This window comes from Solenopsis invicta, chromosome 2, assembly GCF_016802725.1.
Source record: "Solenopsis invicta isolate M01_SB chromosome 2, UNIL_Sinv_3.0, whole genome shotgun sequence".
NCBI lineage: Eukaryota > Metazoa > Arthropoda > Insecta > Hymenoptera > Formicidae > Solenopsis > Solenopsis invicta.
This window is the reverse complement of record NC_052665.1, coordinates 15,085,695-15,112,926: the sequence shown is the minus strand read 5'-3', so window position 1 is coordinate 15,112,926 and position 27,232 is coordinate 15,085,695. Positions and strand designations below refer to the sequence as shown.

General features: G+C 34.9%; 7 protein-coding genes across 12 annotated transcripts; 3 read left to right on the top strand and 4 right to left on the bottom strand.

Annotated features, from left to right (window-relative positions):
- Positions 1-509: 509 nt before the first annotated feature.
- On the bottom strand, positions 510-5,770 carry LOC105197431 (myb-binding protein 1A). The gene is made up of 10 exons (XM_011163779.3): positions 5,534-5,770; positions 5,228-5,422; positions 4,725-5,120; positions 3,801-4,384; positions 3,629-3,741; positions 3,035-3,555; positions 2,269-2,910; positions 1,955-2,203; positions 1,456-1,862; positions 510-1,366 (listed from the first exon to the last, which is right to left on the bottom strand). The coding sequence occupies exons 1-10, from the start codon at positions 5,732-5,734 to the stop codon at positions 949-951; spliced, it is 3,726 nt and encodes a 1,241-aa protein (XP_011162081.1). The 5' UTR covers positions 5,735-5,770; the 3' UTR covers positions 510-948.
- A 757-nt stretch (positions 5,771-6,527) lies between these two features.
- On the top strand, positions 6,528-10,952 carry LOC105197430 (eukaryotic translation initiation factor 4H). Its single transcript, XM_011163778.3, has 5 exons — positions 6,528-6,784; positions 7,877-8,041; positions 8,116-8,351; positions 8,564-8,794; positions 9,722-10,952. Exons 1-5 carry the CDS (start codon positions 6,753-6,755, stop codon positions 9,862-9,864), a joined length of 807 nt encoding a protein of 268 aa, XP_011162080.1. The 5' UTR covers positions 6,528-6,752; the 3' UTR covers positions 9,865-10,952.
- Positions 10,953-11,262: 310 nt separating this feature from the next.
- On the top strand, positions 11,263-15,589 carry LOC105197428 (septin-1). Its single transcript, XM_011163775.3, has 6 exons — positions 11,263-11,813; positions 12,314-12,506; positions 12,616-12,874; positions 12,985-13,350; positions 13,422-13,526; positions 13,643-15,589. The coding sequence occupies exons 1-6, from the start codon at positions 11,790-11,792 to the stop codon at positions 13,773-13,775; spliced, it is 1,080 nt and encodes a 359-aa protein (XP_011162077.1). The 5' UTR covers positions 11,263-11,789; the 3' UTR covers positions 13,776-15,589.
- Positions 14,256-17,123, bottom strand: LOC105197429 (mitochondrial import inner membrane translocase subunit Tim22). 2 transcript variants are annotated; one of them, XM_011163777.3, is made up of 5 exons: positions 17,040-17,123; positions 16,561-16,926; positions 16,025-16,209; positions 15,855-15,927; positions 14,256-15,683 (listed from the first exon to the last, which is right to left on the bottom strand). In XM_011163777.3, exons 2-5 carry the CDS (start codon positions 16,799-16,801, stop codon positions 15,601-15,603), a joined length of 582 nt encoding a protein of 193 aa, XP_011162079.1. In that variant the 5' UTR covers positions 16,802-16,926; positions 17,040-17,123; the 3' UTR covers positions 14,256-15,600. The 2 variants fall into 2 exon arrangements, with proteins under 2 accessions (XP_011162079.1, XP_011162078.1); XM_011163776.3 differs by having other exon boundaries at positions 17,007-17,107.
- A 341-nt stretch (positions 17,124-17,464) lies between these two features.
- Positions 17,465-19,870, bottom strand: LOC105197427 (very-long-chain (3R)-3-hydroxyacyl-CoA dehydratase). 4 transcript variants are annotated; one of them, XM_011163774.3, is made up of 6 exons: positions 19,657-19,870; positions 19,386-19,541; positions 19,156-19,272; positions 18,837-19,071; positions 18,671-18,772; positions 17,465-18,532 (listed from the first exon to the last, which is right to left on the bottom strand). In XM_011163774.3, the coding sequence occupies exons 2-6, from the start codon at positions 19,458-19,460 to the stop codon at positions 17,967-17,969; spliced, it is 1,095 nt and encodes a 364-aa protein (XP_011162076.1). In that variant the 5' UTR covers positions 19,461-19,541; positions 19,657-19,870; the 3' UTR covers positions 17,465-17,966. The 4 variants fall into 4 exon arrangements, with proteins under 4 accessions (XP_011162076.1, XP_011162072.1, XP_011162073.1 ...); XM_011163770.3 differs by having other exon boundaries at positions 18,671-18,775; positions 19,610-19,869; XM_011163771.3 differs by having other exon boundaries at positions 18,671-18,775; positions 19,653-19,869.
- A 155-nt stretch (positions 19,871-20,025) lies between these two features.
- On the top strand, positions 20,026-24,194 carry LOC105197425 (metaxin-1). Of its 2 annotated transcripts, XM_026131091.2 has the most exons (6): positions 20,026-20,316; positions 21,194-21,441; positions 22,065-22,230; positions 22,360-22,746; positions 23,206-23,266; positions 23,897-24,194. In XM_026131091.2, the coding sequence occupies exons 1-6, from the start codon at positions 20,230-20,232 to the stop codon at positions 23,911-23,913; spliced, it is 966 nt and encodes a 321-aa protein (XP_025986876.1). In that variant the 5' UTR covers positions 20,026-20,229; the 3' UTR covers positions 23,914-24,194. The 2 variants fall into 2 exon arrangements, with proteins under 2 accessions (XP_025986876.1, XP_011162069.1); XM_011163767.3 differs by lacking the exon at positions 23,206-23,266 and having other exon boundaries at positions 20,033-20,316; positions 23,897-24,192.
- Positions 24,078-27,190, bottom strand: LOC105197426 (vacuolar protein sorting-associated protein 45). Its single transcript, XM_011163768.3, has 8 exons — positions 26,649-27,190; positions 26,257-26,455; positions 25,971-26,120; positions 25,496-25,875; positions 25,035-25,307; positions 24,798-24,962; positions 24,491-24,720; positions 24,078-24,404 (listed from the first exon to the last, which is right to left on the bottom strand). Exons 1-8 carry the CDS (start codon positions 26,739-26,741, stop codon positions 24,206-24,208), a joined length of 1,689 nt encoding a protein of 562 aa, XP_011162070.1. The 5' UTR covers positions 26,742-27,190; the 3' UTR covers positions 24,078-24,205.
- Between the last annotated feature and the right edge of the window lie 42 nt (positions 27,191-27,232).

The window sequence follows — 27,232 nt, the reverse complement described above, 5'->3', positions numbered from 1 at the left end:
CAATTTCAAGATGTTCACGTATATCGAGATTTATGTACATTCTCTGTACAAAGAGTTATTTAATATTAATACAACATAGGAATTATACAAAATGTTCTATTGTATAACATTGTATAACATTGTGAAAAACGAGAATAGTCTTTCAATAGAAGATATTTTGGCCAATGTTTAGAATATGTTCACACATATAAACTTACCATTACACTAATTTCAGCAAGCTAAATTAATGAAAAATTATACATATGAACAATTGAAAATAAAGTATAAAATATTTAATAAATGTTAATCAAAATATATCTGCATAGAATTAAGGTAAAACTTTTCCAACAAAAAACAGAAATTGTTGGAAACGTTAAAACCAATCAAGATATAATGTAAATAATATTATGATAAGGATAACTTGTCGGTTATTTTAAAAATAGTTACTTATCTTTGGACTCACTAATTGATAAAAAGTTGCAGTGTTTCAACAAGAAGTGTAGGATTAGTTTTTTTAATAAAACAACAAATTGAGATAATCAAGGTTTTCTTTATTCTGTTATAGAGCAGATATATCATCCAAATGCCACCTTCACTCTTCTTGCAGACCTTCACACTTTTGTTTGTTTAGTATTTAAAAAATAAATCCCACACTTATTGTTGAAACTCTCTAGTTTGCTTTTATATATGTTCAGTTCCATAACATTTGATCAAAAAAATAAAGAAAATCAAATCAACATGTAAATTTTTAAATAATGCATCGCTTATTACTCGTTTTTCGTTAAACAAAAAAACAAAATAATTATAACATAATAACCATAGCTGTACGTGTGCACAGACCTTATGTCGCATATAAAAATATTCCGTTAGAATTTGAAATGCGGATAGGCATGTTCTAAACAGTCATCCTAATTTCCATATTATGTACGTATTTTATCATTTTTTATTCTTCCAAGTTTATAAGTTGTATCAAGTACGACTGGTGCTTTTCCTTCTTTTAGGCTCGCGACCGTCTTCCGTCGTCTGGTTTCTTTTCTGTGACGAGTTCGTAGACTTGTCGTGCGACTTCCCGTTTTGAATGACTTCCGTCGCGTCTTCGTTTTCCGCTAAACTAACACTGCTAAATTTAAACAGCTCCATATCTTGAGACATAACTTTCGCGCGTAATTCACGTGCTTCTTTCTTCAGTAATCGCTTATCTCTTTGTTTGCTTTTATTTTTTCTTCGTTTCTTCCGCTCTTGATCATCGTGTGTAGCCTCTCCTTCTTTTTCCTCTTCTTCCGAATTGCTTGCTTTTCCATTTTGAGATCCGACATTGCTTTGCTTGCCATTACTTTGTGAAACAGGATTACCGGAACTATTCAACGTAGTATTCTTCATTGATGACCTGACGACAAAATACCAAACAATATAAATAAACTTTGTAAATTAAAAAAATGTATACAAAAAAGCCCGAGATTAATTTATTACACTCACACATTGAGAGGCACTCCAATCTCTGTTGCCAGCTTGTTATAGGCAATTTTCGCATCTCCAAAAAGAGCACTTCGACTTCTGTACTTTGTTAATACCGTTTTAACTGCTTGCCAATCCCACGCTTGCGGCAAATGGCGCGCGTGAATGATCCGCAATAGCGTCAAAAGATGCCCAATAAATCTCTGACGAACTTTTTTCTGTACGCTGACATTATCATTATTCAGATCACATATCTCCTCGAGTGTGTCTATGACGTTTTTGCAAAGCGTCGTTTCCAATTTCATTCTCACGTCGACATATTTCGTATTCATGTTCAGCAGTCGGTTATTGTTATAGAAAATTAATAATAGCTCCAGCGCCTGATTCCTACGAAAGTATCGAATACTGCTGTCAAAAGCAAAGTCCACCTAAACAATCAAATGATATTCTATAGAACAAAACATTTTATATAAAGATATTAAAAAACGCGTATTAATTTCTTGTGTATTTAAATACATACCAGTAGAAGCGCCAGCTGCCAATTATCTTCCCAACACAATTGTAACACGCCTTTAAATAACATAGACGAAAGTACGCAGTCTCTTTTCTTAAAGAACGCAGTTAAATTTTCACCATAAATTTCTACGATACTTTTGGTAGACAAATTGGCCTGTTGCGCGCATCTCACGAGGAAGGTGCAGCATTCTGCCAATTTATCATTGAGCTCTTGACAGATTGAAGCAGAACGCTCTCCTTTTTCGATCAAAGCCTTAAAGAAACACATCATATGTCACTTAATTAACAAACTTGCACTGAATTGTTAGAAATATTTACCTTCAACACTGTTGTTAATAAAGTGTCGTCGACGTCGGTTGTATCTTTAAACTTTTTCACAGTTGATAACTTTTTTAAGCAAGTCCGAATTCTATGCGCGAGTGGTTCCTGATGTGGGTCCTTTATACAGAATTCCAGTAGAGCAAAAAGCGGCACGATCATATCTAAAGTGACTGCCATAGACGGGCAAATATCTAAATAAATATGTAACAAATCTATAACACGAGCCCTGAAATGCATCAACGCCTGACTCGTTTTTCCCTGCTTCTTAGAATGAGCTTGACGATTTTCTCGGAAGAGTTTAAAAGCCGCCGCTAATGATTCATCCAATCGCTTGCCCTCTTCTTCGCCTATCTCATCTACGTCGATATCTTCGTCGTCGGTTTGCATTGCAGCATTACCCAAAACTTGATGCAGCGCCATTCTCAATTTATCGGTCTCCGTTTCATCCTCATCCTCGTTTTCATCCTCATCCTTACTTTCGTCAGACTCGGATTCACTATTCGATAAAACTTCATTGTTTGAAGTACTCTCATCCTCTTCATCCTCGCCATTATCTGATTCGCTTTCAATACCTGAAGAATCTTCATCATCATTTCGCTTTGTCATAAGTGTTTTTCGAGTATTTTTTATATCTAACACCTAAAATAAAATATAACACATCTGTAACTTATATATTCTTCACATACTCCATAAAACAAATTAAAATTTTACAGTTAAAAAAACAGATTAACTTAAGAATCATGAATAAGTAAAAAACACTTACAGCCAATATCTGATGAACTGCAGATGGAGTTAGATAAGGACAGATATGTGGAAATACACAAGCAACTAACGAACGGAACAAATGATCGTTTTTAGACAAAAGCGATAACAGAAGATCCACTACTACTTCGACCCATTCTGGTTCTTCTTCCGTAACTACATTGAGCTTTTTCTGTCCCTTGGATTTTTTACTTAATCTCTCGTAACAACACTGAAGTTCATTGATCGACATAATCGCCGTTTCAGGATCTGAGAATAACTGCAGACCCATGTGTAAATTCATTGTATGAAATATCGGTAAAGCTTCCAAATTTTTTGTATTTTTCTCTAGGTTTTCAATCAAGGCTATCACTTTTTTCCAAGCATCGGATGCCGTGTTGTTTAATGGAGATCTTAATTGTATCGTATCGGATTGCAATTTTGAATCTAAATTATGAACGAGAGCACTTAATAGATTCCGTGCATTATCCAACTTTGGTAATTTATAATCCAGAGCACGATAAAAAGAATCTTTAAATTGTTCTGAAAATAATAATTACAATTTATACATTTCATCTCAATAATTTAAACAAATACACATATCTAATACACTTACGCGCTAATTCTATTCCAACATTCGACACTTCACATAGTCCGTAATTGAACAGAAACATCAGTTGTTCAAGTCTCCAGTCCTGATCCAACAATGTATCTTGACGACCCATTAATCTGATAGAATATGTATCCATTAAATAATTACTTATATCTTCTATGCCAAATGTACTTACTTTGTTAATAGCTGTGCTGTGTAACTTCTCTCGGCGTTCGTCCATGATTCTACCTTTATCCCTTCTTTTTCTTTAGTCATCTTATTTTCTATAATGTCTCTGTACAATTGACACAATTTCTTGATACCATCAATCTTCAGATTTCCCGTAATTATTTGAATCACCTTGACACCCGTTTTCTTTTCTATCATCAAATCACCAGGATGCAATATAAGCTTCTTCAATATACTCAGCTGTGTCTTCATCTTAATATCTTCATCATTTGTAGCAGACACCATTAAATGTAAAACTTTTCTGAAGGCTACTAAAATTGCATCATTATTGTTCCTCTTACAATTGGAAAATCTTTTTAACATGTGTTGTAAAAGATTTGGAGATAATAATGATGGAATTACAGTTTTATCCGTAACATTAAGAAGTATCAGTCGTAAAATTTCTACAGCAACATATTCATCAGTCCATGATGGTTTTACAAATTTTTGATCAATGCCTTTCCAAAAATCTGCCACAAATTCGGTCGCTACCAGCTTTTCACAAAATAGTTTAAACACTGGGTGTTGATACGATATAATTCTAGGTAATGCCTAAATAACAAAAAAAAATTATATAAGCATTGTGACATAAAAATCACAAACATATTTTATTCTTATTAAAGATTAGAGATGCTAAATTTAAAACTAAATAGCTTAGTAAAAGAACAGATATTCATCATATAAAAAATTAGGATTTAATTTCTAGAATCTAATTTTATTATTATGTGATATAATGCAAGCAATTTTGAATGGCTATCATTCTACTGTGATAAAAACAAAAGTGAAGAACAAATTTCAAAGTAATCAAATGATATACCAGCTTACTGTAAATCATATAAGAGAGATGGAAATCCATAACAAAATAAAGATTATTTTCTGCTAACCAACATACCGTTAACACTTTAACGATGTCTTCCATAGATTCCTTAGTAATAATTTCCTTCACACCCAAGTGTTCCTTTAAAAATTTGTGATTAACCAGTGATGGATGTTTGTCTCTAATGATAAGCAGTACATAAAATGTATCTAAAGTTTGTTCAGACCACGGCTTGCCAATTTCCTTCTCAATAATTGGCCAAACATTCTTCATAGATTCAATATCAAGCTGAACAACAAACTCGCTAAGAAATGTAACAGAGATGAATGACAGATAACTGCGTTGTTTACCAGAATTCAATAAGATCTCTGTAATCTGCTGTTGCATCTCGACGCTGTTGCGAACGAGTAATTTGGACCTTATCAAAGCACCGCATAACAGTATACGACCCATATATATGTCGGCGTTCTCCTATGAAAAGAAAAATTCAAGTATTATATTAAATATTATTAAATAATACTATATTAAACATTATTTTCATGATATTGGATAAAACAAAAACAAGATTGCAGTCCTACTCCTTTAGCATTACTGCTAGCTGGTTGCAATTGGGTGTTCATTATGGACAAGAGTTTTTCCACCGGCGTGTCGGGATGCATCATCAGAAAGACTGTCAGGGTGCTATAGACACCTCTTCTGGTGTCAGTCATCGAGGATCCCAGAGTGCGCACCAGTCTAGCTAGCGCGTAATTCAACTCCTTGTCATCCTGATCCTGCAAGGACAGACAAACGCTGCGATGTGACAGTTTGCCGTGTATCTCATACGAATTAGATCTATCTCCTTCCCACCAGACAGTTTGCTCAATGAGGTTAATGTAATTTACCGCATTATGTTGACGTAGGTAATTCAGTAGCGTAACTCCGGCGTTCAGTCTCACGGAATCGTTGCCATCCTTCAGCTTGGTAAAATTGTCGAGTATGGTGGAGTTCATTCTGCCAATCTTCCGCTGCTCTGATTCATCCGAAATTGCCTCTGCCATGTGCATGTCGCGCGGAACATGCGGTACGTGCACCGCGGCGGCCATCTTGATCCTGCCGATGTTCTGCGAGCGGTGCGGGACTACGTTCGTCAATCGCACATGACGCACATATGCGTGTGCGAATCGAACGCACGACGAGGAAGACAAAGAACGACAAAACTCCGATCAATTTGATCAATGTGATTATAAATGAAAGAAAAATTTTGTATAATTTGTTATCTTTAATCATTTCTTGCATGTATTAAATGACCAGAAATTAACAATGCTGTTCACGTTCATAAAAAGTAGCATAGATAATTTAATTGACGATTTTTTAATTGCTTTTTAACTGTATATAATTTGTCCCCAACCTTTTTTTTTGCTTACGTCAAACAATTGATAATCCTCTCCTCATTTTTATCGCAATAGTCTAGCAAAATAATATACGTGATAAAATCACCGATTAAATCAATCGGAAGCGTCTGCCATCAAAATTCGCGAGAAAGCGGGATGGATTGCCCTCCGTTCGAAAGTCACGCATGTGTACGCATTAATTTCTCTTTAATCGTCGCCAATCGTACAGCCCTTCGGAACACAAATTTTATCCTTTTAAGAATCTTTCCTTTTATTTTTTATTTACAATATCGAGAGAACGATGCAATCGTGGATCGTTCGAATGAGACGATGGTCGCGGCGATTCTCATTGGCCGCGCCGGCGCGCATCGAGCAGCCGTCGGCCAATCACGCGTCTAGTCTCTGAAAGCCGTACAGCTGCGCTCTCGATGTCGGATGCGCGATTGGTCGATTCGACGTGCGGGGCCGAAGCGAGAGGCCTCGATCCCGAGCCTGAAGTGCGTTCCGTGTCGCTTGTCATCACTTGTCATCTCGCTCCGGCTCGTCGTTTCGATCGGCTAAATTCTTTCAGTGAACGCGGCCGCGTCGGCCTACGCCCCGAGATTCAGTGTCGGTAAACGCGTCGTCGAAGCGTCTCGCCGGGCGCCGTCTGGTGCCGGGCGCGATGGTGTCGCTCGCACACGGTGACTGATTCGACTCACACGGTTCCGATCAGTTCCGTGCATTCAATATGGCTGGTCGAGGTGGTTACGACGATTCAAGGCAAGTATCAGCCGTGTTTGCGGTCGTGTCACGCGGCCGGTGGTGTTCCGAGCGACCGCGAGCGTGGGCCGTGCGTGCGACAAGTCGCGCCGCCGGGGACGGTCCCGTCTCGCACGCGTACATCTCCCGGTTTTAAGGTTAAGTGTTACGGCGAGTGCGGGCGCAACACCTTGCGAGGCGCCGCGACACGCGGCTTTATTTTGGCCGGCTAGGCTCGCCCGGGGGGCCGCGGATTCCGGCCGTGCGACAGCGCGCCGCAATGCGACGAAGCGTCCTCGTTGACCGGGAGAAACAGTGCACGTGCGGTGCACGCCGCGCGAGGATGAGGAAGAAGGTGACGCGGAGCACAGACAGAGAGGGAGGAAGGATCGTTTTGCGCGACAGCGCGCAACGTGCAGCGCAGCATCGCGAGTTTTGGCGAATTTTGGTCAATTGCTGTCAGAGCAGTCTCGCTCCGGCTTCGCCGTCGCTTTACGCGTGAATGTCTCGAGTGGCGCGCGTCGACGTGCCTTCTCTGTACACAATGCTCTTCTCGCTTCACACACGCACAATATGCGCGCGCGCGCGCGCGCGCACGTACTTGCGTGTAGGCGAGCTTTTTCATTTAAAAAACGTGTTCACTTGAAACGTGCGATAATGGGGAGAAAGATAAAACAAATCCGTAGCTTCTTCATAGCTTCCATGAACATATCATTATCTGTCATTTTGGAGCAGTCGAATACAACTGATATTAACAGATATTTGTTTCTATACATTACGCTGGTATTCGTTTGTAATGATGATGTTTGATTTTATTGAGAGAAAAGACGAGTCTTTTCTCTTTGAAGAACTTGTATAACTAAAGAAGTGTAATATAAAAACGTCCACAACTGCTTCACAGGTGGACGTAATAGTTTAAACCATACATGCATGTAATAGGATTTTAAAACAAGGCTTGTTCTTTTTAGCTGTGCCTGGTGCACAGTTCATATATTCTTTTTCTTTTTATATTGAAGCATAAAGAAAAAGAAAAGGTAAAGACTATGTAACAAGTTTAACTTAAAAAAAAAAAAATAGATCTGATAATGACTTTAATGTTTTTTCTCTGTTCAGAGATTACCCTACTCATCGAAGTAGAAAACCGTTGCCAACAGAACCTCCATATACTGCATATGTGGGAAATTTGCCGAATGGAATTGTGCAAGGCGACGTTGACAAAATCTTCGAGAAGCTCAATGTCAAAGTCATCAGACTGGTTAAAGACAGAGACACTGACAAGTACGTATTAATTGCAGGAAAAACAGAAGAAGGAAATATATCAAAATTGATTTTTTAATTATTTTACTTTATAGATTTAAAGGCTTTTGCTATGTCGAGTTTGAAGACTTGACCGATCTAGAGGCGGCATTGGAAATGGATGGGGCAGTAGAAGTTGACAAATGTCTGATCAAAATTGATGTAGCGGAAGGAAAAAGAAACGACCGCGGTGGCGGCTTCGACAGGAGAGGTCGCGGTGGCAGCGGCGGCAGTGGTAGCGGATTTAAAGGACGAGATTCCGGCCGTAGCGGATTCGGCGATGATTTTGATAGTAAATCCTCATATTTAAGTAAACATTATGGGCTTTCACAAATGATGATAATAATAGAATGCAATGCATATCTTGCATTTGTATACTAACACAATACTAATGCTTATAGTGCCAAACTAATTCTTTCTTCATCTATCGTAGCACGTGAAATTTAACGTGCTGCAAATCTCTATAAAAAAATAAAGATTTTAATAGTTTGTCTCGATACGCAGGATACAGCGATAGAGCCTCACACGGAGGTAGTAGGCAAGGTAACGATAGATGGGATTCTAGAAGTAATAGAGGCAATTATGGCCAATTCAACGATGACACAGGTGGAAATCGTGATTGGTCACGAAGTACGTCTAGCAGAGCGTACGTTAATAAACCTCCACTTCGGGGAACTGGTTCAGACCGAAAACCTTTTCAAGATGACCTTTATCAGAAGGATGCACCTCCTCCAGGTATGTCTATGATATCATCTTTGAAAATGCATTGCTAATCACCATGAATTAGTATTTTAATGAAAAATCTATCTAAGAAATTTATGTATTAGTTTATTTCAAAACAGATTGCAATTTCATATTATCACTTGTAGTTGCTTATTAAAAATTAAAGTTTTATTTTTTATTTTTTTTTTTATCTCTCGAGTTTTTAGCTTTTGTCAGAGCATAGTGACCCTTCATGTATTTCTGTGGTATGCACTTTTTACAATTTATTCGTTTGTAATGATGATTGCAATTTACATAGATATATGGGACCTACAGTTTAAACGCCGATTCCGAACTTAATTTAGAGGGGTTCTTTTGGCAAGATACTCTCGGTGGTTTTTCATTACTTTCCGAGAGATAGTGATCGAATAAAATCACATGTGTCATGATCAGTTTGAACCCAGATCTTCAGCATAGAGAGTAGACGCACAACTCTGCGCCACGATCACTACTATAATAAGGATATAAAATCCGAATAGAATAGAAAACTATGTTGAATAAGTGTGTGAACCATTTGTGAGACTGAATTAAAACGAATTTAAAGTTTTCATGTCTAATCAAATTTTTTCAGATTTAATAAGTAATTGTCGATGATTCAAAATTCTCAAACTACTTGAATTTAAATCTTTCAGATTCGATTGAATTTGAACTATTCGCACATCTTTAATATTAAATAATAGATTTTGGATTTACATTTTTTAGTTTATTTCTCGGCATGGAAGAATAATCTTTTTCCACTTAAAATTTCTTGTAATATATTTAGAGTGACTAGAAATTAAACTCGTTTGCTGGACGAAATAATCGATCTAAACAACATTTGAAAAATACTCGTTAAAATTATAATCTTATATAATTTTATATATTCATATAATTAATATTTAATTGCATTTTTTATCTTAGACACTACTGGAAGAAAACGTTTGGAGCTCAAACCAAGAACTATTAAAGAGCCTGTGAATGCAATTGCAGAATCGAGTAAAACAAGTTCCATTTACGGAGGTGCAAAGCCTCGAGAAGAAAAATTGAAAACGCAGGACAAGTAAAACTAACGATATCATCAATAGTCTCTAATTTCTCCGAGGAAATTGGGGAGAAAAACATTGTTGACAAAATTTTAAAATCGATCCACGATTCTCTCATAGTTTCCTAATAAAAATCTAGTTATTCTTCGAACATTTATGATCAGGATGTCCTTTTTTTAATTCTTACAAGGGTATCGCCCGCAAGGAAAAATATATATATGTATACATGTATGTATACATATATATGCTGCAGACAAATCTATTACAGTTCTACCTAAATTTTTTGCGCATTTTTAATCAAGAATAAACATCGTTCTTCTAAAAATCTTTTGTATTTAAATTAACTTCTCTCGATTCTCGATGAAAATAGAATACTTGTAACTACAGTATACATAAAGAGAAAAAAGTGTATGCACAATGCATGCTCCAATAGCGGATAGCGATTTATATACATAAATGATGATTGTTAAGATGCTACGCAGTTGAGTACATTTTAATACTCGTGTCAATTTAATGTTGAGTTTCGTGTCTGTAATAATACTTGAGGGTATATGTACAAAACTATCACAAAATATAAAAATGTCACAGCATGTATATTTCATCTTACGCTAGTATTTCTTAATCTGTACTCAAGGGCTAAGTCCGGGGTTTAAAGAAGTACAAAGGAAAGTGGCGACTACAACTAGGTTTCGTTTCCTTCCATAGAATTTTTATGTTTCACCGTACAACGCTGATCATTGTGTATCAACCGTTCGTTACGATAATAGCATATAATTGTTTGATATTACTGAACGATTATTCTTTTTTTTTCTTTCCAATCAACACCCGATTGATGAAGGATTGCGAAGTATAACATGCGAGTGATTCAAACAAATTTCTACATTGCGGGAAGCGATACAAAGGAGGAATGCGCCGATTATTATACATTTAATAATTATGTAATGATTAACCAATGCTAACAATGACGTTGAGAAATTACGAGAAACGTCGTGAGAATAGCGAATAATTAAAAAAGGAAAAAACGAAAACTCGAAATAATAATAAATATTATGTAAAACAATGCTTGTATATGATACCATTTCCTGAATAAAGTAGCTGTTTGCCTCGTATCTGTGCAGTGTATTAGGGTAAGTGATGTCGGTTACGGCAAAGTAAACGAGATGTAACTTGTGATTGTGAATAATATGCAATGCGTATTCGAATATATTTTGTAAGCTCGCCTTATATCTCCCTCTCTCTGTCTTTCTCTCTAAATATAAATAAACCCGAATAAGTGCTACGCTTTACACTGAATTCTGTCTTTTCAAATAAAATAAGTATAGTAAATATAATTAAATATAATAATACAAAATAAAAGAATCACGTGAAGGAGAGGTTCGAAGATTTATCGATACCATCATCGACAAATATATATCGTTATTGATTTTTGCAGACATGAGAAATCTAATCGCATCTTTTTTTTGCGAGGACGTAACGGAATGCCGTTCAGCTGTTCGGTTGCCACGCCTCAGCTTACTCCGATTCATCGTGTTCTCTCCTTTCCCCGCGGCCGCCCGCCATTCGCCCAATCTAAACGCGATATCCTGTACAGTCCGTGCCTCCGCGCCCGTTCCCCGAGACTCGCCGTCGTGCCTGGACGCGGTGCGACCGCGCGACGCTTTCGGCGGCTACTGTAGCGGTGACCAGTCGGGCACATCAGACCTCAGATCGCGGCGGGACGCGCTACGTTATCGAACGAACATTTGCGCGTGAGATGCGGATACATTCGTGACTGAGGTAACCTCTGTCTCCCGTCAGTTCCCGTCAGTTGAGCGATACTCCCTTTGAGTGTTCCGGCGACGCCGCGTCCTGTCGCACGCTTGCACGGCTTGAAACCCGGCCTGGAATTGACCGCGACCTTCGGTAGGAACAAAGCGCGAGCTTGTCCACGGACTCACGCGTCCGACATGTCGAGCGAAAGCGTGAAAACGGTAAGTGCCTGTGGCTTACGTGTCACATGAATGCCTGCGGTCAGGCCCAACCATCTATAATTGAATCCCTTTGCGTGTGAAAGAAGAATCCACAACAAATTCTCAAATGAAAAACACATCGCGGAATATATATAAAGAAATTTAAATTTAATTAATTTGTTATTGATATATAATATGTATATATGAATAAATTAATTAAATTTGAATTTCTTATAATTTATTTTAAAAAAAGAATTTGTAGTTACATTTTTGTAGTGGCTATTGCCATTCACAGAAATTCAAATTTAATTATTTATTTATTTATTATTATTTATTATTAATTTATTTCTGCGATGTTAATGTTTTCTACTCACCAGTTGTGAACCTTTCTTAAAAGATATGAGAATAATATATCTAAATGTGCATACCTTTACTTTTTTTTTGCAAAGGTTTCGAGATTACATATTCGTCCTTTATTTTGAAATATTATAACTGATTTTGAAACACTCGTATGCTTCCAGTTTGCGAGCCTTGAGACGCCTGGCTATGTGGGATTTGCAAATTTGCCGAATCAAGTGCATCGAAAATCCGTGAAGAAAGGTTTTGAGTTTACGCTTATGGTTGTGGGAGAATCTGGCCTCGGAAAATCCACCTTGGTGAACAGTTTGTTCCTCACGGATTTGTATCCCGAACGAATAATTCCTGATGCAGTCGGTAAGCATAAACAAATCGCATTTATTTCAGACATGATACATAAATGGAATGTGTGATTTTTACAAATTCCTATGTAATTAAGAAATGTTTATTGTACTTTCTTGAACAGAGAAAACTAATCAAACTGTCAAACTTGATGCTTCAACGGTTGAGATTGAAGAAAGAGGCGTGAAACTTAGACTAACAGTCGTCGATACACCTGGTTACGGAGATGCGATTGATAACACGGACAGTTTCCGCGCTATTATTCAATATATAGACGATCAATTTGAAAGATTTCTTCGTGACGAAAGCGGCCTAAACAGGAGGAACATTGTGGATAATAGAATACATTGTTGTTTCTATTTCATCTCTCCATTTGGTCACGGGTAACAAATTATTATCCCATAAAATTGAATTAATTATTTAGTGTTAGAGATAAGCGTGGTGAAGCAAATAATACAATTGTTTTTCCTTTTTTTTTTCTCCACTGATGCAGGTTGAAGCCGTTGGATATCGAATTTATGAAGCAACTTCACAACAAAGTAAATATAGTACCTGTAATAGCAAAAGCTGATGTACTTACCAAAAAGGAAGTCTTGCGCTTGAAGAAGAGAGTCATGGAGGAGATTGAAGGCAATGGAATCAAAATATATCCTTTACCGGACTGTGATAGCGACGAAGATGAGGATTACAAGGAACAGGTGCGTCAGTTAAAGGAGGCTGTTCCGTTCGCGGTATGCGGCGCGAACACCTTGCTCGAGGTCAAAGGGAAGAGAGTACGTGGCCGATTGTATCCGTGGGGCGTGGTCGAAGTGGAGAATCCCGATCATTGCGATTTTATCAAGTTAAGGACAATGCTGATGTAAGTTTCTGTTATAATTATATATTTTTACATTGATAGACGTGAGTCTAACTTTTTACTTTTTTTTATAGTACACATATGCAAGACCTACAGGAAGTAACGCAAGAGGTACATTACGAGAATTATCGTAGCGAAAGATTAGCGAAGGGAGCTCCGGTGCCCCCTCGACGTCAAACGTGAGCATAAATTTTATTTTACTTTATAAATAAAAATATTCTATATTAAATTTTATTACAATATATTTCTGCTGCTCATATGAACATTATTTTAATTATCGTTTCTTTCCATACAGCATCGCGGAAATGGATAAGAACGGCACCGTATCTGAAAAGGATCGCATTTTGCAAGAAAAGGAGGCGGAAATACGGCACATGCAGGAATTGCTGGCAGTGATGCAAGCGCAGATGCAACAACAGCAACCTTGATTGAACATGCGTTTGTGTACCGACGTATGAAGTGAAGGACTCCATTGTTACGAGTGCCAAAAAAATTTATAAAACTTTTTTAGTGGCTCATACGATTAACGGGGTCTTGATTTCAGGCGCAATATTTTTTATAAACTTGCCTTTTATTAGGGCAATCTTATTTTGACACGCATTATGCGTTTTATAGACATATATTTCGTAAGAATCTCAAAATACTAATCGTCTTTTGATAAGCATATATTGTCGATATGGCTCGTGATACATTTCTGTTAGCCATCCGCTGCCTTGTCCAGAAACAAACAAACCAACAAACTCGATCTGAAATTACGACACAGTATGAAACAAATGTTTGCATATCCAAGGTTGATAGGTAAGGCACTTGAGTAACTTGTTCCTTTTAACAAAATTTATTTGAACGGAAATTGCTCTATTTCTAAGATTTTACTGTGCGAGTACTTACTGAGAATCTTATTCTAATACTTTTTTTTTTTTTTTTAAGAAAAGCATTTGTCTTCAATTTATCACTTTTCCATGTGATTTCTGTCTTAATTATTGATAAACTGCTTAACGTTTTACTCGGATCATGCATTTGAATATAGATAAGCATTTAAATAAGATTTTATTGCATAAGTAAAACGCGAGACGAATGAATCAAGATTGAGAATACAAGTATCTCATATAAGCTAATGCCTAATAACTTTACATTTCAAAAGAACTTTTATGTAGATCTCCGCTGTATATGCAGCACTCTTTATCAAAAGAAAATAGATATCTTATACACATGACGTAATAAATAGGAGTTTTACCTCAAATGACAATTATTGTACAATAGAATGTAACACGCGGAAAAGAAATGTAAAGAGAAAGTGCCTTGCAACTTTTATCTATTTCACTATCACAGTACGAATATTAACATGCGTAAAAAAATTCAAAACTTTTCCATATATAAATATGCAAACAATTTGTCATAAACGCTTCAATTGCATTAAAACAAAAAGATTTCCATAATTGAGCCATACATTCATAAGTTATCGATAAAATTTGATCGATAGTGAATGAAGAATGTCTTATTGAATTTATGTAAGACAGATGTATAAAAACTTTAAAAAGCTGACACAATCCTCGGATAAAAAGATCTGAATGATTACGCCAGACTATTTCAAAGCAATCGTATCATTTAATACAGTGTATCATTTAATTGTTAATATTAAGCTAGGACCTAGAAGCAAAGAAGTACGAATGTTCCAAACACTTTTTAAAAGATAGAGAACAATCCAAAGTTAATTTTAGATATATTTATAACATTTTTTTTCCTTGAAATTGGCCGTTCGTAACTTTTTTTTTTCTAGGTCTCCTTCACGTATATACGAGTCCACGAAACATATAAACGATAAATGTATTCCTGAATATTCATAAGTATTATATATTCGTCATACATGATCAAAGTAAAAACGTAATGTTTAAGATAAATGTGACAACGGACTTAGAAACTCTTTACGTGTATATCACATACGAATATCTCCTTATGAGAATCGTTTCGTGCAATACAACGAAACATATGAAATGTGATTACATATAAGAATTACACGTAAGAAAAAGAATTTCGTATATTAACGTGAAATTGAATGACTATTAGGTAATTAATTAAAAAAAGGCAATATATTTTACGCTTTTAATTCAGACACACGATATTAGTTTTACGAGCATATTTACAACAGAAACATTTCCATGTTTTTATACAGGAATTGTATAGATACGTAATTACATAGATTTTTATATCTCTTTTATACAAATATATATCTTTTAACAATCTCTGCTACGCAGTCTAAGATTTATGCATATAATAATCTATCGCCGTTGAGAATGCCGCGAAGCCTGCGGCACCGACTATACCCGCTTTTATTCCAGCTGCAAAGAGCGTCAGATTAAAAGTTAAGTGAATTCGATAAACATTAATAATTAGACTGCGTTCTGATATAAACTGCCAATACTAAAAACCTGTAGTTACGTATAGATTTTTAATACTGGCAGTGAATTTCAGAATGTAACTTTGATAATGCATGGGGAAATTATGAATACCTCTTAAGCCAATTAGTCCGCCTGTTAAACCGCCTGCGTATGTGCCGTTTTTCCAATCGGTTTTACCTCTATACTGAAATTAAAAATATTTATTACGACGCCAAAAATACATCCAGGAAAGTAACTATTATCCCAAAACAAATTTTTAACGCGCGTATCTAGAGTATTACCGATTCTATTGTGCACTCAATGCCAGAGAATATACATCCAACAACCGCGAAGTTTTTCGCATAACTGAGAGTCGTGGTTTTCATCTCCCTGAATATTTCTCGCGCGCTCTGTTGTTTCTCTACGCTCGCTACGTTGGGATTCACACTGGAGGAGAACAGTCCAATGGCTGCTCCCAAACCATATCCTGAAAAATAAATATTCAAATGCAATGTAATTTTAACAGTAATTTTAATCTTGACTCTGTGATTCAAATTATTTCCGACGAATAAATAAAAATTCGTGATTTAATATGAATCAAAGAAATTTAATTCTTTGAGAAATTCTTTTTTTAGAGATTTTTAAAATATTTGAACATTATAATCACATATAGAATAAAATACTTGAAAAATTATATGATAGGATACTGTATTACATCTACAAAGGATTGCAAAAGATTAAATCTAAACATCTATAATTTTCTAAATATGATACATGTTTTTTATCAATTTTAAAAGTTCGATATTTATATATAGAGAGAAGTAGAGAAGAGGCATACCAATAACACAACTCATAATGCTCTTAAATACACAGCTTTCCATCATCCTCTCTATCCTCTTCTCCTCGATGGTCTTTATTTGCACGGGCCCCATCATCGTAGGGATTATAATGTTTTCTCTAAAGCGTTGCTGGTTTCCAACGAGGAATAGAGCGATCTTATCGAGCTCGGTGTCGCTCAGAAACACTCCTTTGTCGGTAGCCGACGGTGAAATCGTTTTCGTCAGATCGGTAGGATACATTTTAAAATATTCGCCACGGATTTGGACGAAAACGTGTCTCGCGTCACATCACGTCACGACGATTTCCAAATACTTGCTTACTGGAAGACTCATTTCATCGTATCAAGTCGGATTCATAGCGGAATCTGAAATGCGGAAATATAAGTTTAAAGTAAAGTTACACGTGTATTAAAATCAAATTTCATTAAATCGATCAGGTATGTACAAGACTACAACCGGTTGCAGACAGCGTGCCTACCATGCTTCCTAACCTAAATTCGCCGAAGGACTCCGGACAGTCCGTTCTGAAGATAGAGGCAACTAATATCGATATATATCGATATGCCAAAAATATCGCTTTTTCGAAGCGAATTTGAAATTCAAATTTATCAAGTTTACAATTCAATATTTTGCAAATGTTTTTCGATCCTTCTGTTTTTTCACATTTTATATAAAGTAAGAATAATTCAAAATATATAATTTTAAAATAATAAACAAATTTTATACTGTTAGTACAGTAAATATCGTAAATTGTATTTTTCTTAACTAGCTTTCAATTTTTGTTGCGATAGCAATTATATTTTGTATTAAATATTAATTTTAATCACACGCATATTTACATATTTGCTGTTATATTTTTGCTGCCACAAGCTAAAAATTCAAAAAGACAGGACTTGACCACACTTGTCCTATTTACATAATTTACTTTATTCTTTCATGTACAGAATATTCGCATTTGAGGCTTAGATATCTAAGAAATTAAATTCCTAGTAACGCCGTTCATTATGCGGAATGCAGTCAAATATTCATATTGCAAAGTCATCGGATGAAATCTATATTGTAATGTTCTTCCCGCTTGGTACAATATGGCAGATATGCAGAATGAAAATACGCTGCGCGTTGTACCTCATTACATAGCATTTAATTATACTAAATAATGAAGTCTAGGAATAAAATCAATTTATACCTAAGTACCTAAAATTTAAATTCTGCTCTTGAAAAATATTTAATATATAAGCGATAAGAACATATAAATGTCTATATAAAACTGTTGCATTATCACGAAAGCTGTATACGCTAAAACGGAGTTTATTACTTCTTCTACGTATCTTATTCTCTTTTATTATAATTTTTGCGCAATAGCGATTACAGATGGAAAGAGCAATATAAGCTCTACTCTGCGAAATCAGTTATACTTCTTTTTAATATTGGACTTCCCAAGTTTTATAGATCGCAACTTAGCCATATGAGACATCACCATATATAATGCGGGTAAGAATAAGAAGAGCAGATAGAGTCTTATGACAGAGGAGAAATGAAAAGCGAAGTTATAACTGTTCGGTAAAGAGATAGTGAATCTTTGAGTTTCTTCGAAGTACGGGATGTTCCGTAACATTATGATACCCTCGCATAGAAAGCCCAATGGGTATAACGGTATCCATATTGTGTATCTCAGCCATGTTAGCAAAGGTATTTTAATGTTTAACAATTGCGTGATGTAATACGGATATCTGACTATTTCCACCATGCTCCATATGACAAACAAGTAAAAAACAACTGGCTTGGTCTGCATACGAGGCTCGGCGTCGATCATGCAAAACAGCACAAACGCTCTACCTCCCGTTTGCCAGAGAGACACCAGCACGCTGCCCTTCGTATATCCGAACATAGGATGCATCACCTCCAACAATTGTAAAACTTGTACAAACTTTAATGGATTGCCAACCGTGTCGAAAGTTTCTTTCATGAAATCTGAAAACACATGTCACGTTAATATATTTTTGAAAAACGAGATTATTCACTATTATAAATTTCTACATGAAAAATTAAGGAAATTTTGATGAAATAAAATCATACAAAAAACATACTTATAAAATAATATAAATATACCTGGTCCGTCGCGCGAATATCGTATACCCATTACAATGAACACATAAATGAAACCGACAAATTGAAAGAGATTGTATATGACTAGATACACTTTTTTAAAATCTTCTGAAAGAATAAGATATATTAATTTTGTGACATTAGAGTAACATCGATTTGTGATATATACCTTTCCTATAACCAAATTCCTCTTTGTGCAACTTATCATACATATTTGGATAATCATTAAGAATATCACGCTTCTCATCCTCATTGTCATCCATGTCTTCGCTCTTCCATTTATCAAAATCAACTTTGAGCCACGAGGGCTTTTGTGGCTGACTTGTTAATCTTGGCCACCAACCATTATATTTCTTTTTCAGGATAAAATCCACCTCGCGATCAATTACTTTATAATTACTCTCCTGTAGTAAATGTTAGGTACAAGTTTTCTTTAGTACAATTCATATCATAGACATACATGAAAAATTAATTTAGGGACTTATTACATTAGGATCAATTGATGAATGAAGATTCAAATCAAAGCTGTAATTGTTTAGTCCTCTTGCTCCCTGTCCGTAGGCTGTAACTTGCAATGTAGTTTCCTTTAGATTAACATTAAGATCCTGTGAAATAAGGTGTATGATTATGACAATTTATACCAGTATCTAGACCAAAGTATTTGCATTTATATTTGTACAGAAATTATATTTTGTTACATGTATCAAAAACAACATACCTTTACATCAGTCAGGTCTACTTTTAATGTGATTTGACTCTCCGTTTGGGCCCAGTATACAAACGGCGTGAGCATATTGGATATTATTATAGCAATCTAACGACACAACAGAGATCTTTTATCACTGCCGCTATCACCGCTTTTTTCGCCGGATTCCTAAAAGTAGCAATTAATTCAGCATGTGTGTTTTTATTTTTTGTATATTATATTACTTAACCACGTACAAAATCAATTAAACTTTGGAACACAAGTTACAAAATTGCTTACTCACGCTTTAATCGTTACATCATTTTGCATTAATTAATGATTAATAAAATTAAGGTCGATAAAAAAATGATTGGGGAGCTCGAGAAAAAAAAGCTGGAACGTCATAGGCTGCATTCAGCAGAAAAAGCAAATCAATGGGTGCATTCAATTATATTCGGTACTACGAATCACTACGAATACTACGATCACTACGATTGCTCACTGAACGGTTAAGCAACAGCTGAATGTGATTGGTTGTTATCTTTAGATCCACCATATCACATTAAATTGCTGGACCAATGAACATTTAGGATAAAGCCATATTGATTTATATAAGATTCTTATTGGCCAGTGGCTCTGCTATGCTTGTGCTGCTCGTACTCTTATACCTTTCATGTAAAATGAGCTTAACGTTGCAGGTTAGAGATTCTAACCTACAAATTACAACGTGCCATGCGACGCTACGTTTAGCGCAGGCCGCGCAGGGGGTTTCGCTTTGCGGTAGTGTTCGCGATAGATGAGTAGACGGGAGTTGTTGCGCGCCGAAGGATTTGTTCGCGTACGCGTTTAGTTTCACTGGAAATGCGAGTTTTTGAAAATGGCCAACGCCGAGATGCTGCAGCTGGATGTCTGGAAGGGCGATTGGGGCCTGCCGTCGATCGACATAGAGTGCCTACAAGTTCTGGTGCGTTTCGCTCGACGAGTAGAGGTTATGACGCGATCATGCTGTCCGAACTACGGTAGCAGGTTCCTTTTTTTTTTCTCGTAATGTAACAAGTGTGGCACGGATCAGAAATGTCATACGATTTTTCCACCATGTGGATTCTTCGGCCGATCTCTTTGAAAATCTATCTCTCTAATAAACGTTGTTAGAACCTGCGGTTCTCAAACGATTAACTCATTGTTCATTGAAAATAAGGGATTCTTGATAGATTATATTTTGAAAGAAAAAGTAGACGACGGAGAGATGTTCCTGGTGTAATTTCAAGTGAATCTTGATGGAATCTTCAGTCAAAATTTAATTGCAGAGACAGGTAATACTACGGTCGGTTAAAGAAGACATCAAAGGGATACAATTACTTGCTATCTGACAAATACAATTCAAGAAGGATATTACGCAAAAATATCAATTTACTTAGATTGTCGATTAGATGCGATATCAATGAAAATAAGAGAAGAATAAAACATGTCTCACTGCTTTGTTAATCTTTAAATCGACTCATTGAAAGCCAAATGTTAGCCACTGCATTTTAATAGCTACCGAAATTATAACAATGATTTACATATTATAAATTGGTTACTTTGCTATTGAAATCTTAAAGTTCTTTTTCCACACTTCAAAATTGAATTTCTTGGCATGTTTTATGTTTTCTCTTTTTTTTACATTAGAGAAAAAAAGAGAAAAGATAAATTTTACAAGAAATTCAGTTCTTCCTCCCCTTGAAGAGTATGGAAAAAGAACACACATTGAATGCCATATTTATTTAATAATAATATAATATTTTGATATGATATAATAGGTTGCAACTTATCTTTTCCTAATACAGTTATGTTATTTGTAGGCGTATGCCAAATTCAGTGGGGTACCTTTAAAAGTAAATCTAACGAGCAATCCATTTAGAACACCCAATGGTCGATTACCTTTGCTTAGGGCTGGTCTTCGTACTTTGGATACAGTTAAAGATATATTGCCCTATTTTAGAGCAAAACATATTTCTGACTGTACATTAAGCGATAAACACTTGGCAGACGTCATCGCTTATGATTCTCTGCTTAAGGAAAAGTTGTATCCAGCCTTCCAATTTATATGGTATGAGATATACAGAGATGCATCAAAATAAGGTGCAACTCAATGCTCACAAAATTTCAATGATTTTAAAATTATATTATTTTTGTAACACTGAAATCATGAAAAATTTACCTGTAATTAATTCCATTGAAAATAATTTGATTGTTCACTATCTTAACAAAAATTTTTCTAGAAATATATATATATCATTTTCAAAGTCTAAACTTAGCACATTCAAAATTAGATCTAAGAATTCCTATGCTTAAGCTTTATTAGCAAAGCAGTTGTCAGCAAAGGCCTCAATTGTTATAGTAATTTTGGACATTAAAAAATTTTTTTCCTAATGATGTACATGCAAAGTTTAAAATTGCTTAGTAATAAATTTGTCTATAAATTCTAATTTAATAATTAAATAATTATTTGGCTCAAGTAACAGTCCAAAAATATTTTTATCTAAGTTTATGAGATGCACATTATTCTGATCACATCATACATGTTTGTCCAGTCCCTAGTTTTAAAGAAATAACATTAACAGCAAGTGTATTTTAGTACAATTAGAATCTTGTACAATATCACTGTTTTTGTGAGGTTGTATATATGTATATAGGATATATAGCATGTATAAGATATATCATTATTTTTAGGTGGATAGATAAAAAGAATTTGGATGAATTAGTTAGACCGTGGTACTGCAAAGCTCTGTCTTTCCCATTTAATTTCTATTATCCAGGGAAATTTGAGCGGCAGGCGCATGCCTTAATGCAAAGTTTATATCCTCTAGAAGATAATATAAATGTTATCGAAAATGAGGTATGTGCAACATGCAACAGAATAATAATTTAGAGAGTATTAGATGCATAAAAAGATTTATAAGATAAATATATTTTAAATAAGTCTTGTAAAGGTTAAAATTAACTTTGAGAATCTATGTGATGACAGGTATATTCGGAAGCACAAAAATGTTTAACGTTATTATCTACGAGGCTTGGAGATAGAGAGTTCTTCTGTGGGGAACAGCCTAGCACATTAGACGCTGTTATATACTCGTATCTAGCACCATTGCTCAAAGCCCCGCTACCGAATCCAGTTCTGCAAAATCATCTGAAAGCCTGTACAAATCTAGTGAAGTATGTGTCGCGTATATCACAGAGGTACTTTGAAAACGAATATCAAACTTATGAGAAGCATAAAGCCGAGAAGAATGTTGAAAGAGGGAGAAGAGATTCTGAAAGTGAATTTCCAAACAAAAGAAGAAATCAGATTCTCGCCGCGCTCGTCGCTACGTTAGCAATGGCGGGATATGCATTATCCACTGGTATTGTAGAGGTAAGTTTTGTTTACATAGAGAAAAAAATATGATAGAATGCATATCATGGATATATGAAAAGTTCTTGCAACAGATGGAATTTATGTTGGATATTAATTGGTTCTCCTATTTTATCTTTATTGTAAATATTCATAATATGATAATTAGTTTTATCATATTTAATATTTACATTAATAGCCAAACAATATTTACATTATAAGCCAAATGAATATTTATTATAAAAACTATGTTTAATAGATTTTTTGCATGACAAAATTTTTTATGATATAAAAATATATTTGAATTTGATCAATATATTTTGCATAGCAAAATGTAATCTTTACAATCGATTTAGTAAAATATAATATAGAAAAAGCATAAAATCCTTTCTCACAAAAAGATATTGTTTATGTAATTACAATTTCCTTAAAATGAAACAGTAATATTGAAATTGAGGTTACAAGTAGCTTTATTTGTAGGTGCTAGTATATTTGTTAAGAAGCAGAAAATTTATTAAAATTCCTAAGAAGAAAAGAAAACGTGAGTATCAGTTATACATTGGTAATATATTTTTACATGGAAATTAACCAATTAATATCAATTTTTATTATATAATGAATACATTTTTGCTTCTTACTGCATACACCTATTAAAGAATTACCATAAACTGGTATATTCAGAATTAAAGTGATTAGATAGCTTATTTTTGTTTAGCCTGCGTGCTTCAAATAAAAAATTATTTTCCTATGTAAATAATATGGAATTTTAATATTACTCTAACAGATGTAAAATTAGTTCCAAAATTTAATATAGATTTTTTATTAATATACAATAAAAACGATGTCTTGTAAGCATATTAATTTCTTAATACATTATGATGAAAAATTATATAAAAAAAATTAGGATAAGCTTACTCTGTAATAAAATTTTGCAAAAGAATCAATATTTCTTAAAGCTTCAGAGAAATGGAAACAGTTAATAAAACTTCATTTTTTATTTAGCTTTAAATGGATTTGTTTCTACAGGTTTATTTCTATATTTTAAATTTAGAGTTTTGTTATAAAAATGATTAATGTGATATTATTCAAAGTCAGATTCAACAATCAATACATTATATATTATTTATTTTGTTTATTGCAACATTAAAAAAGTAATGCATGTTTATTAAAGGTACCAGTAAAGGATGATGAACTCGCAGATATGCCAATGGAATACATGCTGAATGACGAAGATGACGAATAGCAGTTAGCAAAGAGAAATTTGTGTTTTCACGACAAAGATAGAAAATATAAAATTATTAAATGCAGAATATCCTGTTTCATGCAACATTTCGAGATATTTACGTTTGAATGTCTTGGTGGAATAGTCCTATATTTGTATACACAGGGAGAAAGAGAGGGAGATAATACATAAATGTATAAATAGCAAAATATATAACAAAGTAAATAAATATTTTGGAATAAGACGATATCAACATCATTAATTTTTTCCGATTTTATACCGCATTAAGATGCCGCTGGTGGCATGATGCACTTCCTCTGCGAAACTTTTGAAATTGTGGATAGTGGTACCGCCTAAAATAATTTTTAGTCCCGGATTTTGTTTATTTAAATTATAAACAGCCAAACTTTCTTCGTAAGTTGCACCTCCAATCATGAATATTATTATGTCTTGTGGTCTATAAAAATGGTACGATAGTGTATTATAATTTATATCTAACACACGTGTGTGATATACTACTTAATATATAAATATATAATTTACCTTCGTGACATTATCATATTACCGAGATATGGAAATGCCTGTGTACTTAATTTTCCTTTTATCAAGTCCTCTAGTGTTTCATTTATTAAAGGAGAATGCTGCGTGTATATGTTATCTACTCCACTTAATCCTTTGAATAATTTTTTAGTTATTTTAGCAACTGCTTCTCGATCAAATAAATTACTCTGTCTTGTGTTAACACCGCTATATTCTAATATATTATATACAAGCTGGAAATGTTACATTTGTATGTTATATACATATATCTTTAAACAAAGTTTTACTATACAAATAGCTATATAAATACCTTGATATATTTGTCTGAAACATTTCTCTTCTTAAGTAACTCTACTAAACCGTTTATATCATTGCTTGTATGTTTTTCATAATGCAGTGCATAAAGCATCACGAGTCGAACGGTATCCACATCTCGTATCTTTTGATTGCCAATAAGCGCTTTTATCTTTTGCAGCTATAAACAGAATGATTAGAAAGATATATGTGTATATATATATATATATATATGTTTTGCAGAGAAAATTACCTGCGAGGAATGATCGGTTTGGCAACTCAGTTCTTGTTCCAATTCTGATACTTGTAATAAATTGTGCTTTTCCACGAGAGACGAAAGCTCTCCGACTACTGTAACGTGCTTCGATACAGTACCAGAAAGTTTTTTGAAAAGCGGATACGTCTCTACGAAGTGTTTCATGTCGGCTATACTCTCAACTTTTTGATGATTCTTTGCTTTCTTTTGAAACTCTTCCATTAATTCTTTTATCGTTTGTCCTATTTCCCCAAAGTTTAAATACAAGTTCTGTTCAAGAATAGATATTTTTAACACACAAAATTTTTCGCAAAGGTTTGTAAAATTATTTAAAAAATAACTAAAATATAAAATTCAATCAAAGGTCACATAATTTTGATCATTTGGTATCTACTTTTCTATGCTAATAATTTTAAAAATGACTATATATAATCAAATTAGATGAAAAATTTTCTTACATTTGCATAAAAGTCATCATGCTCCGCACTCAGAACAACTTCTTTCAGTTCTTTTGAAATGCCTTTCACATGAGACAAATTAACCCGATTATTATTAATCGTTAGTAATTCGTGCACCATTGCTTGGTATGTCCACTGATTTAGTAATGGTGTGACAGGATCGTCTCTCCTATCAACTATCAAGAGGAGAGGATTAGATTCTTGCCTGAATTCGAAAGAATTCGACTCTTTGCTGAGTACTTCTCTTATCTTCTCTGCCAATCTCTTCGCCATGTCCGAACTATTTTGATATCTAATATATGGGCATTTTTTTAATGATAGTAAAACGGAAGTTATTCCTTGAACAGTTCTGTGTAAGTGCACCGGATCCCAAGTCAACCCTTGAATCGCAATGCATAAATGTGAAATAGTTTTTTATTATTCTTATAAAATTACTTACAGATCTATCTTAACAAAGTTTATGGGTAAATGTTACCTTCGGAGCAGGCATTTATTCCAAGTGAAAACAAGTGTGGATTAATAGCTAGGTAATCCGCGTAATATTCATGCACCTCCCTGACTACCTCTCGCTCATCACTCTCTGCCAGAAGTTTTATGTCTGCTTTGGCAATAATGTTACTGAAATCTAATGCAAAGATACGTTACTGGTGATCATCCCTTCTTATCACGGATATCATTGCTTCCGATACATCTTTCTGTTTTCTCTCAATTTTACCCAATGATTGAAAATACAATTTCTATAAGGATATGTCATCACTCACAAATATAATAGATTCCATATTTGGGATACCGGAGCTCTTTGCAAAGCAAATCGATATTTTCCTTGGTCGGCCTCACGAACACTATACATGTCAAGTGCTTTAAAGTGTCGTTATGCACGGCGGTGTCTATTCGTTCGAATAGGTACACTTCTTTCATCAGTATCTCAGATTGACTGTAGAGCAGGCTGACTATACTTGTCTAAAATTTGAAAAAAAAAAAAATGACGATAATCCTTCGAACCTGTCGTTCTCTTCCTCATAGCTGCATTGTTGCATTTTTTTACATTTTCAAAATAGACGCAGGTAATTAGAGAGGAGAAAAAGATTGAAAGGATGAATTACAAAAAAAAAAAAGAAACGTCATAAATCACAGTACTGATTATCGCTCCTACCGTTTGTTTATCCATCAGCAGAACCTTCATGCCAGGGCCGCTGTCTTCTGTCATCCTGGTTATATAGAACTTCAAAGCAGTGACGACGTTCATCCTGACTGTAGGTTCGCACCTTGATCTTTAAGCTTATCGTATTACGCGCGCGTATATCACGCTGAATTCATATTTTGCTAAACCAGACGCGATTAGTTGCAAAGTTGCGTGTGTATCATTATACATATACATCTCCCACGAAACCACTCGAGTACCATGACGCACACTAGCAAATTTTGATAACGAGACACAAATCCCTGTCAGATTCGCCAGATAGACGTAAGAATATCGTTCGCAACGGCGTAGCTCCAGTTCCCGATTCTATCGTTGATTGGTCCATTTTCGCACTACGTCGATATGACAAGGCTGCGTCGCGTAACGTCCACACCGATGATTTCGATTAATCAAGCTGCGATTAATTTAATCGATATCCATACACGCGACGTTTCATACTTAATTTTTTATACAAAATGCACAGTGTAGTTTTTTCAAACGTTATGATCGAGTTCGGAATAGAGAATGTCCGAATACTCCAATTTTTTTTTTCTTCC

Excerpts from the sequence above, each read along its gene's own strand:
- LOC105197426 (XM_011163768.3), bottom strand. The coding sequence starts at position 26,741 with ATGAACGTCGTCACTGCTTTGAAGTTCTATATAACCAGGATGACAGAA. Across the intron at positions 26,121-26,256 it reads ATATGGAATCTATTATATTT|ATTTCAGTAACATTATTGCC; the intron begins GTGAGTGATGAC and ends TCTTTGCATTAG. Across the intron at positions 25,876-25,970 it reads AATAAATGCCTGCTCCGAAG|GGTTGACTTGGGATCCGGTG; the intron begins GTAACATTTACC and ends TTGCGATTCAAG.
- LOC105197427 (XM_011163770.3), bottom strand. The coding sequence starts at position 19,460 with ATGCTCACGCCGTTTGTATACTGGGCCCAAACGGAGAGTCAAATCACA. Across the intron at positions 19,273-19,385 it reads TAGACCTGACTGATGTAAAG|GATCTTAATGTTAATCTAAA; the intron begins GTATGTTGTTTT and ends CTTATTTCACAG. Across the intron at positions 18,776-18,836 it reads GGAATTTGGTTATAGGAAAG|AAGATTTTAAAAAAGTGTAT; the intron begins GTATATATCACA and ends TTATTCTTTCAG.
- LOC105197429 (XM_011163777.3), bottom strand. The coding sequence starts at position 16,801 with ATGTATCCTACCGATCTGACGAAAACGATTTCACCGTCGGCTACCGAC. Across the intron at positions 16,210-16,560 it reads CATTATGAGTTGTGTTATTG|GATATGGTTTGGGAGCAGCC; the intron begins GTATGCCTCTTC and ends TTTATTTTTCAG. Across the intron at positions 15,928-16,024 it reads TTGAGTGCACAATAGAATCG|TATAGAGGTAAAACCGATTG; the intron begins GTAATACTCTAG and ends TTTTAATTTCAG.
- LOC105197428 (XM_011163775.3), top strand. The coding sequence starts at position 11,790 with ATGTCGAGCGAAAGCGTGAAAACG. Across the intron at positions 13,351-13,421 it reads AAGTTAAGGACAATGCTGAT|TACACATATGCAAGACCTAC; the intron begins GTAAGTTTCTGT and ends TTTTTTTTATAG. Across the intron at positions 13,527-13,642 it reads GTGCCCCCTCGACGTCAAAC|CATCGCGGAAATGGATAAGA; the intron begins GTGAGCATAAAT and ends CTTTCCATACAG.
- LOC105197430 (XM_011163778.3), top strand. The coding sequence starts at position 6,753 with ATGGCTGGTCGAGGTGGTTACGACGATTCAAG. Across the intron at positions 6,785-7,876 it reads GGTGGTTACGACGATTCAAG|AGATTACCCTACTCATCGAA; the intron begins GCAAGTATCAGC and ends TTCTCTGTTCAG. Across the intron at positions 8,042-8,115 it reads AAAGACAGAGACACTGACAA|ATTTAAAGGCTTTTGCTATG; the intron begins GTACGTATTAAT and ends TTTACTTTATAG.
- LOC105197431 (XM_011163779.3), bottom strand. The coding sequence starts at position 5,734 with ATGGCCGCCGCGGTGCACGTACCGCATGTTCCGCGCGACATGCACATG. Across the intron at positions 5,423-5,533 it reads ACCTACGTCAACATAATGCG|GATCAGGATGACAAGGAGTT; the intron begins GTAAATTACATT and ends CTGTCCTTGCAG. Across the intron at positions 1,863-1,954 it reads GGCAGCTGGCGCTTCTACTG|GTGGACTTTGCTTTTGACAG; the intron begins GTATGTATTTAA and ends TTGATTGTTTAG.
- LOC105197425 (XM_026131091.2), top strand. The coding sequence starts at position 20,230 with ATGGCCAACGCCGAGATGCTGCAGCTGGATGTCTGGAAGGGCGATTGG. Across the intron at positions 21,442-22,064 it reads CCAGCCTTCCAATTTATATG|GTGGATAGATAAAAAGAATT; the intron begins GTATGAGATATA and ends CATTATTTTTAG. Across the intron at positions 22,231-22,359 it reads TAAATGTTATCGAAAATGAG|GTATATTCGGAAGCACAAAA; the intron begins GTATGTGCAACA and ends ATGTGATGACAG.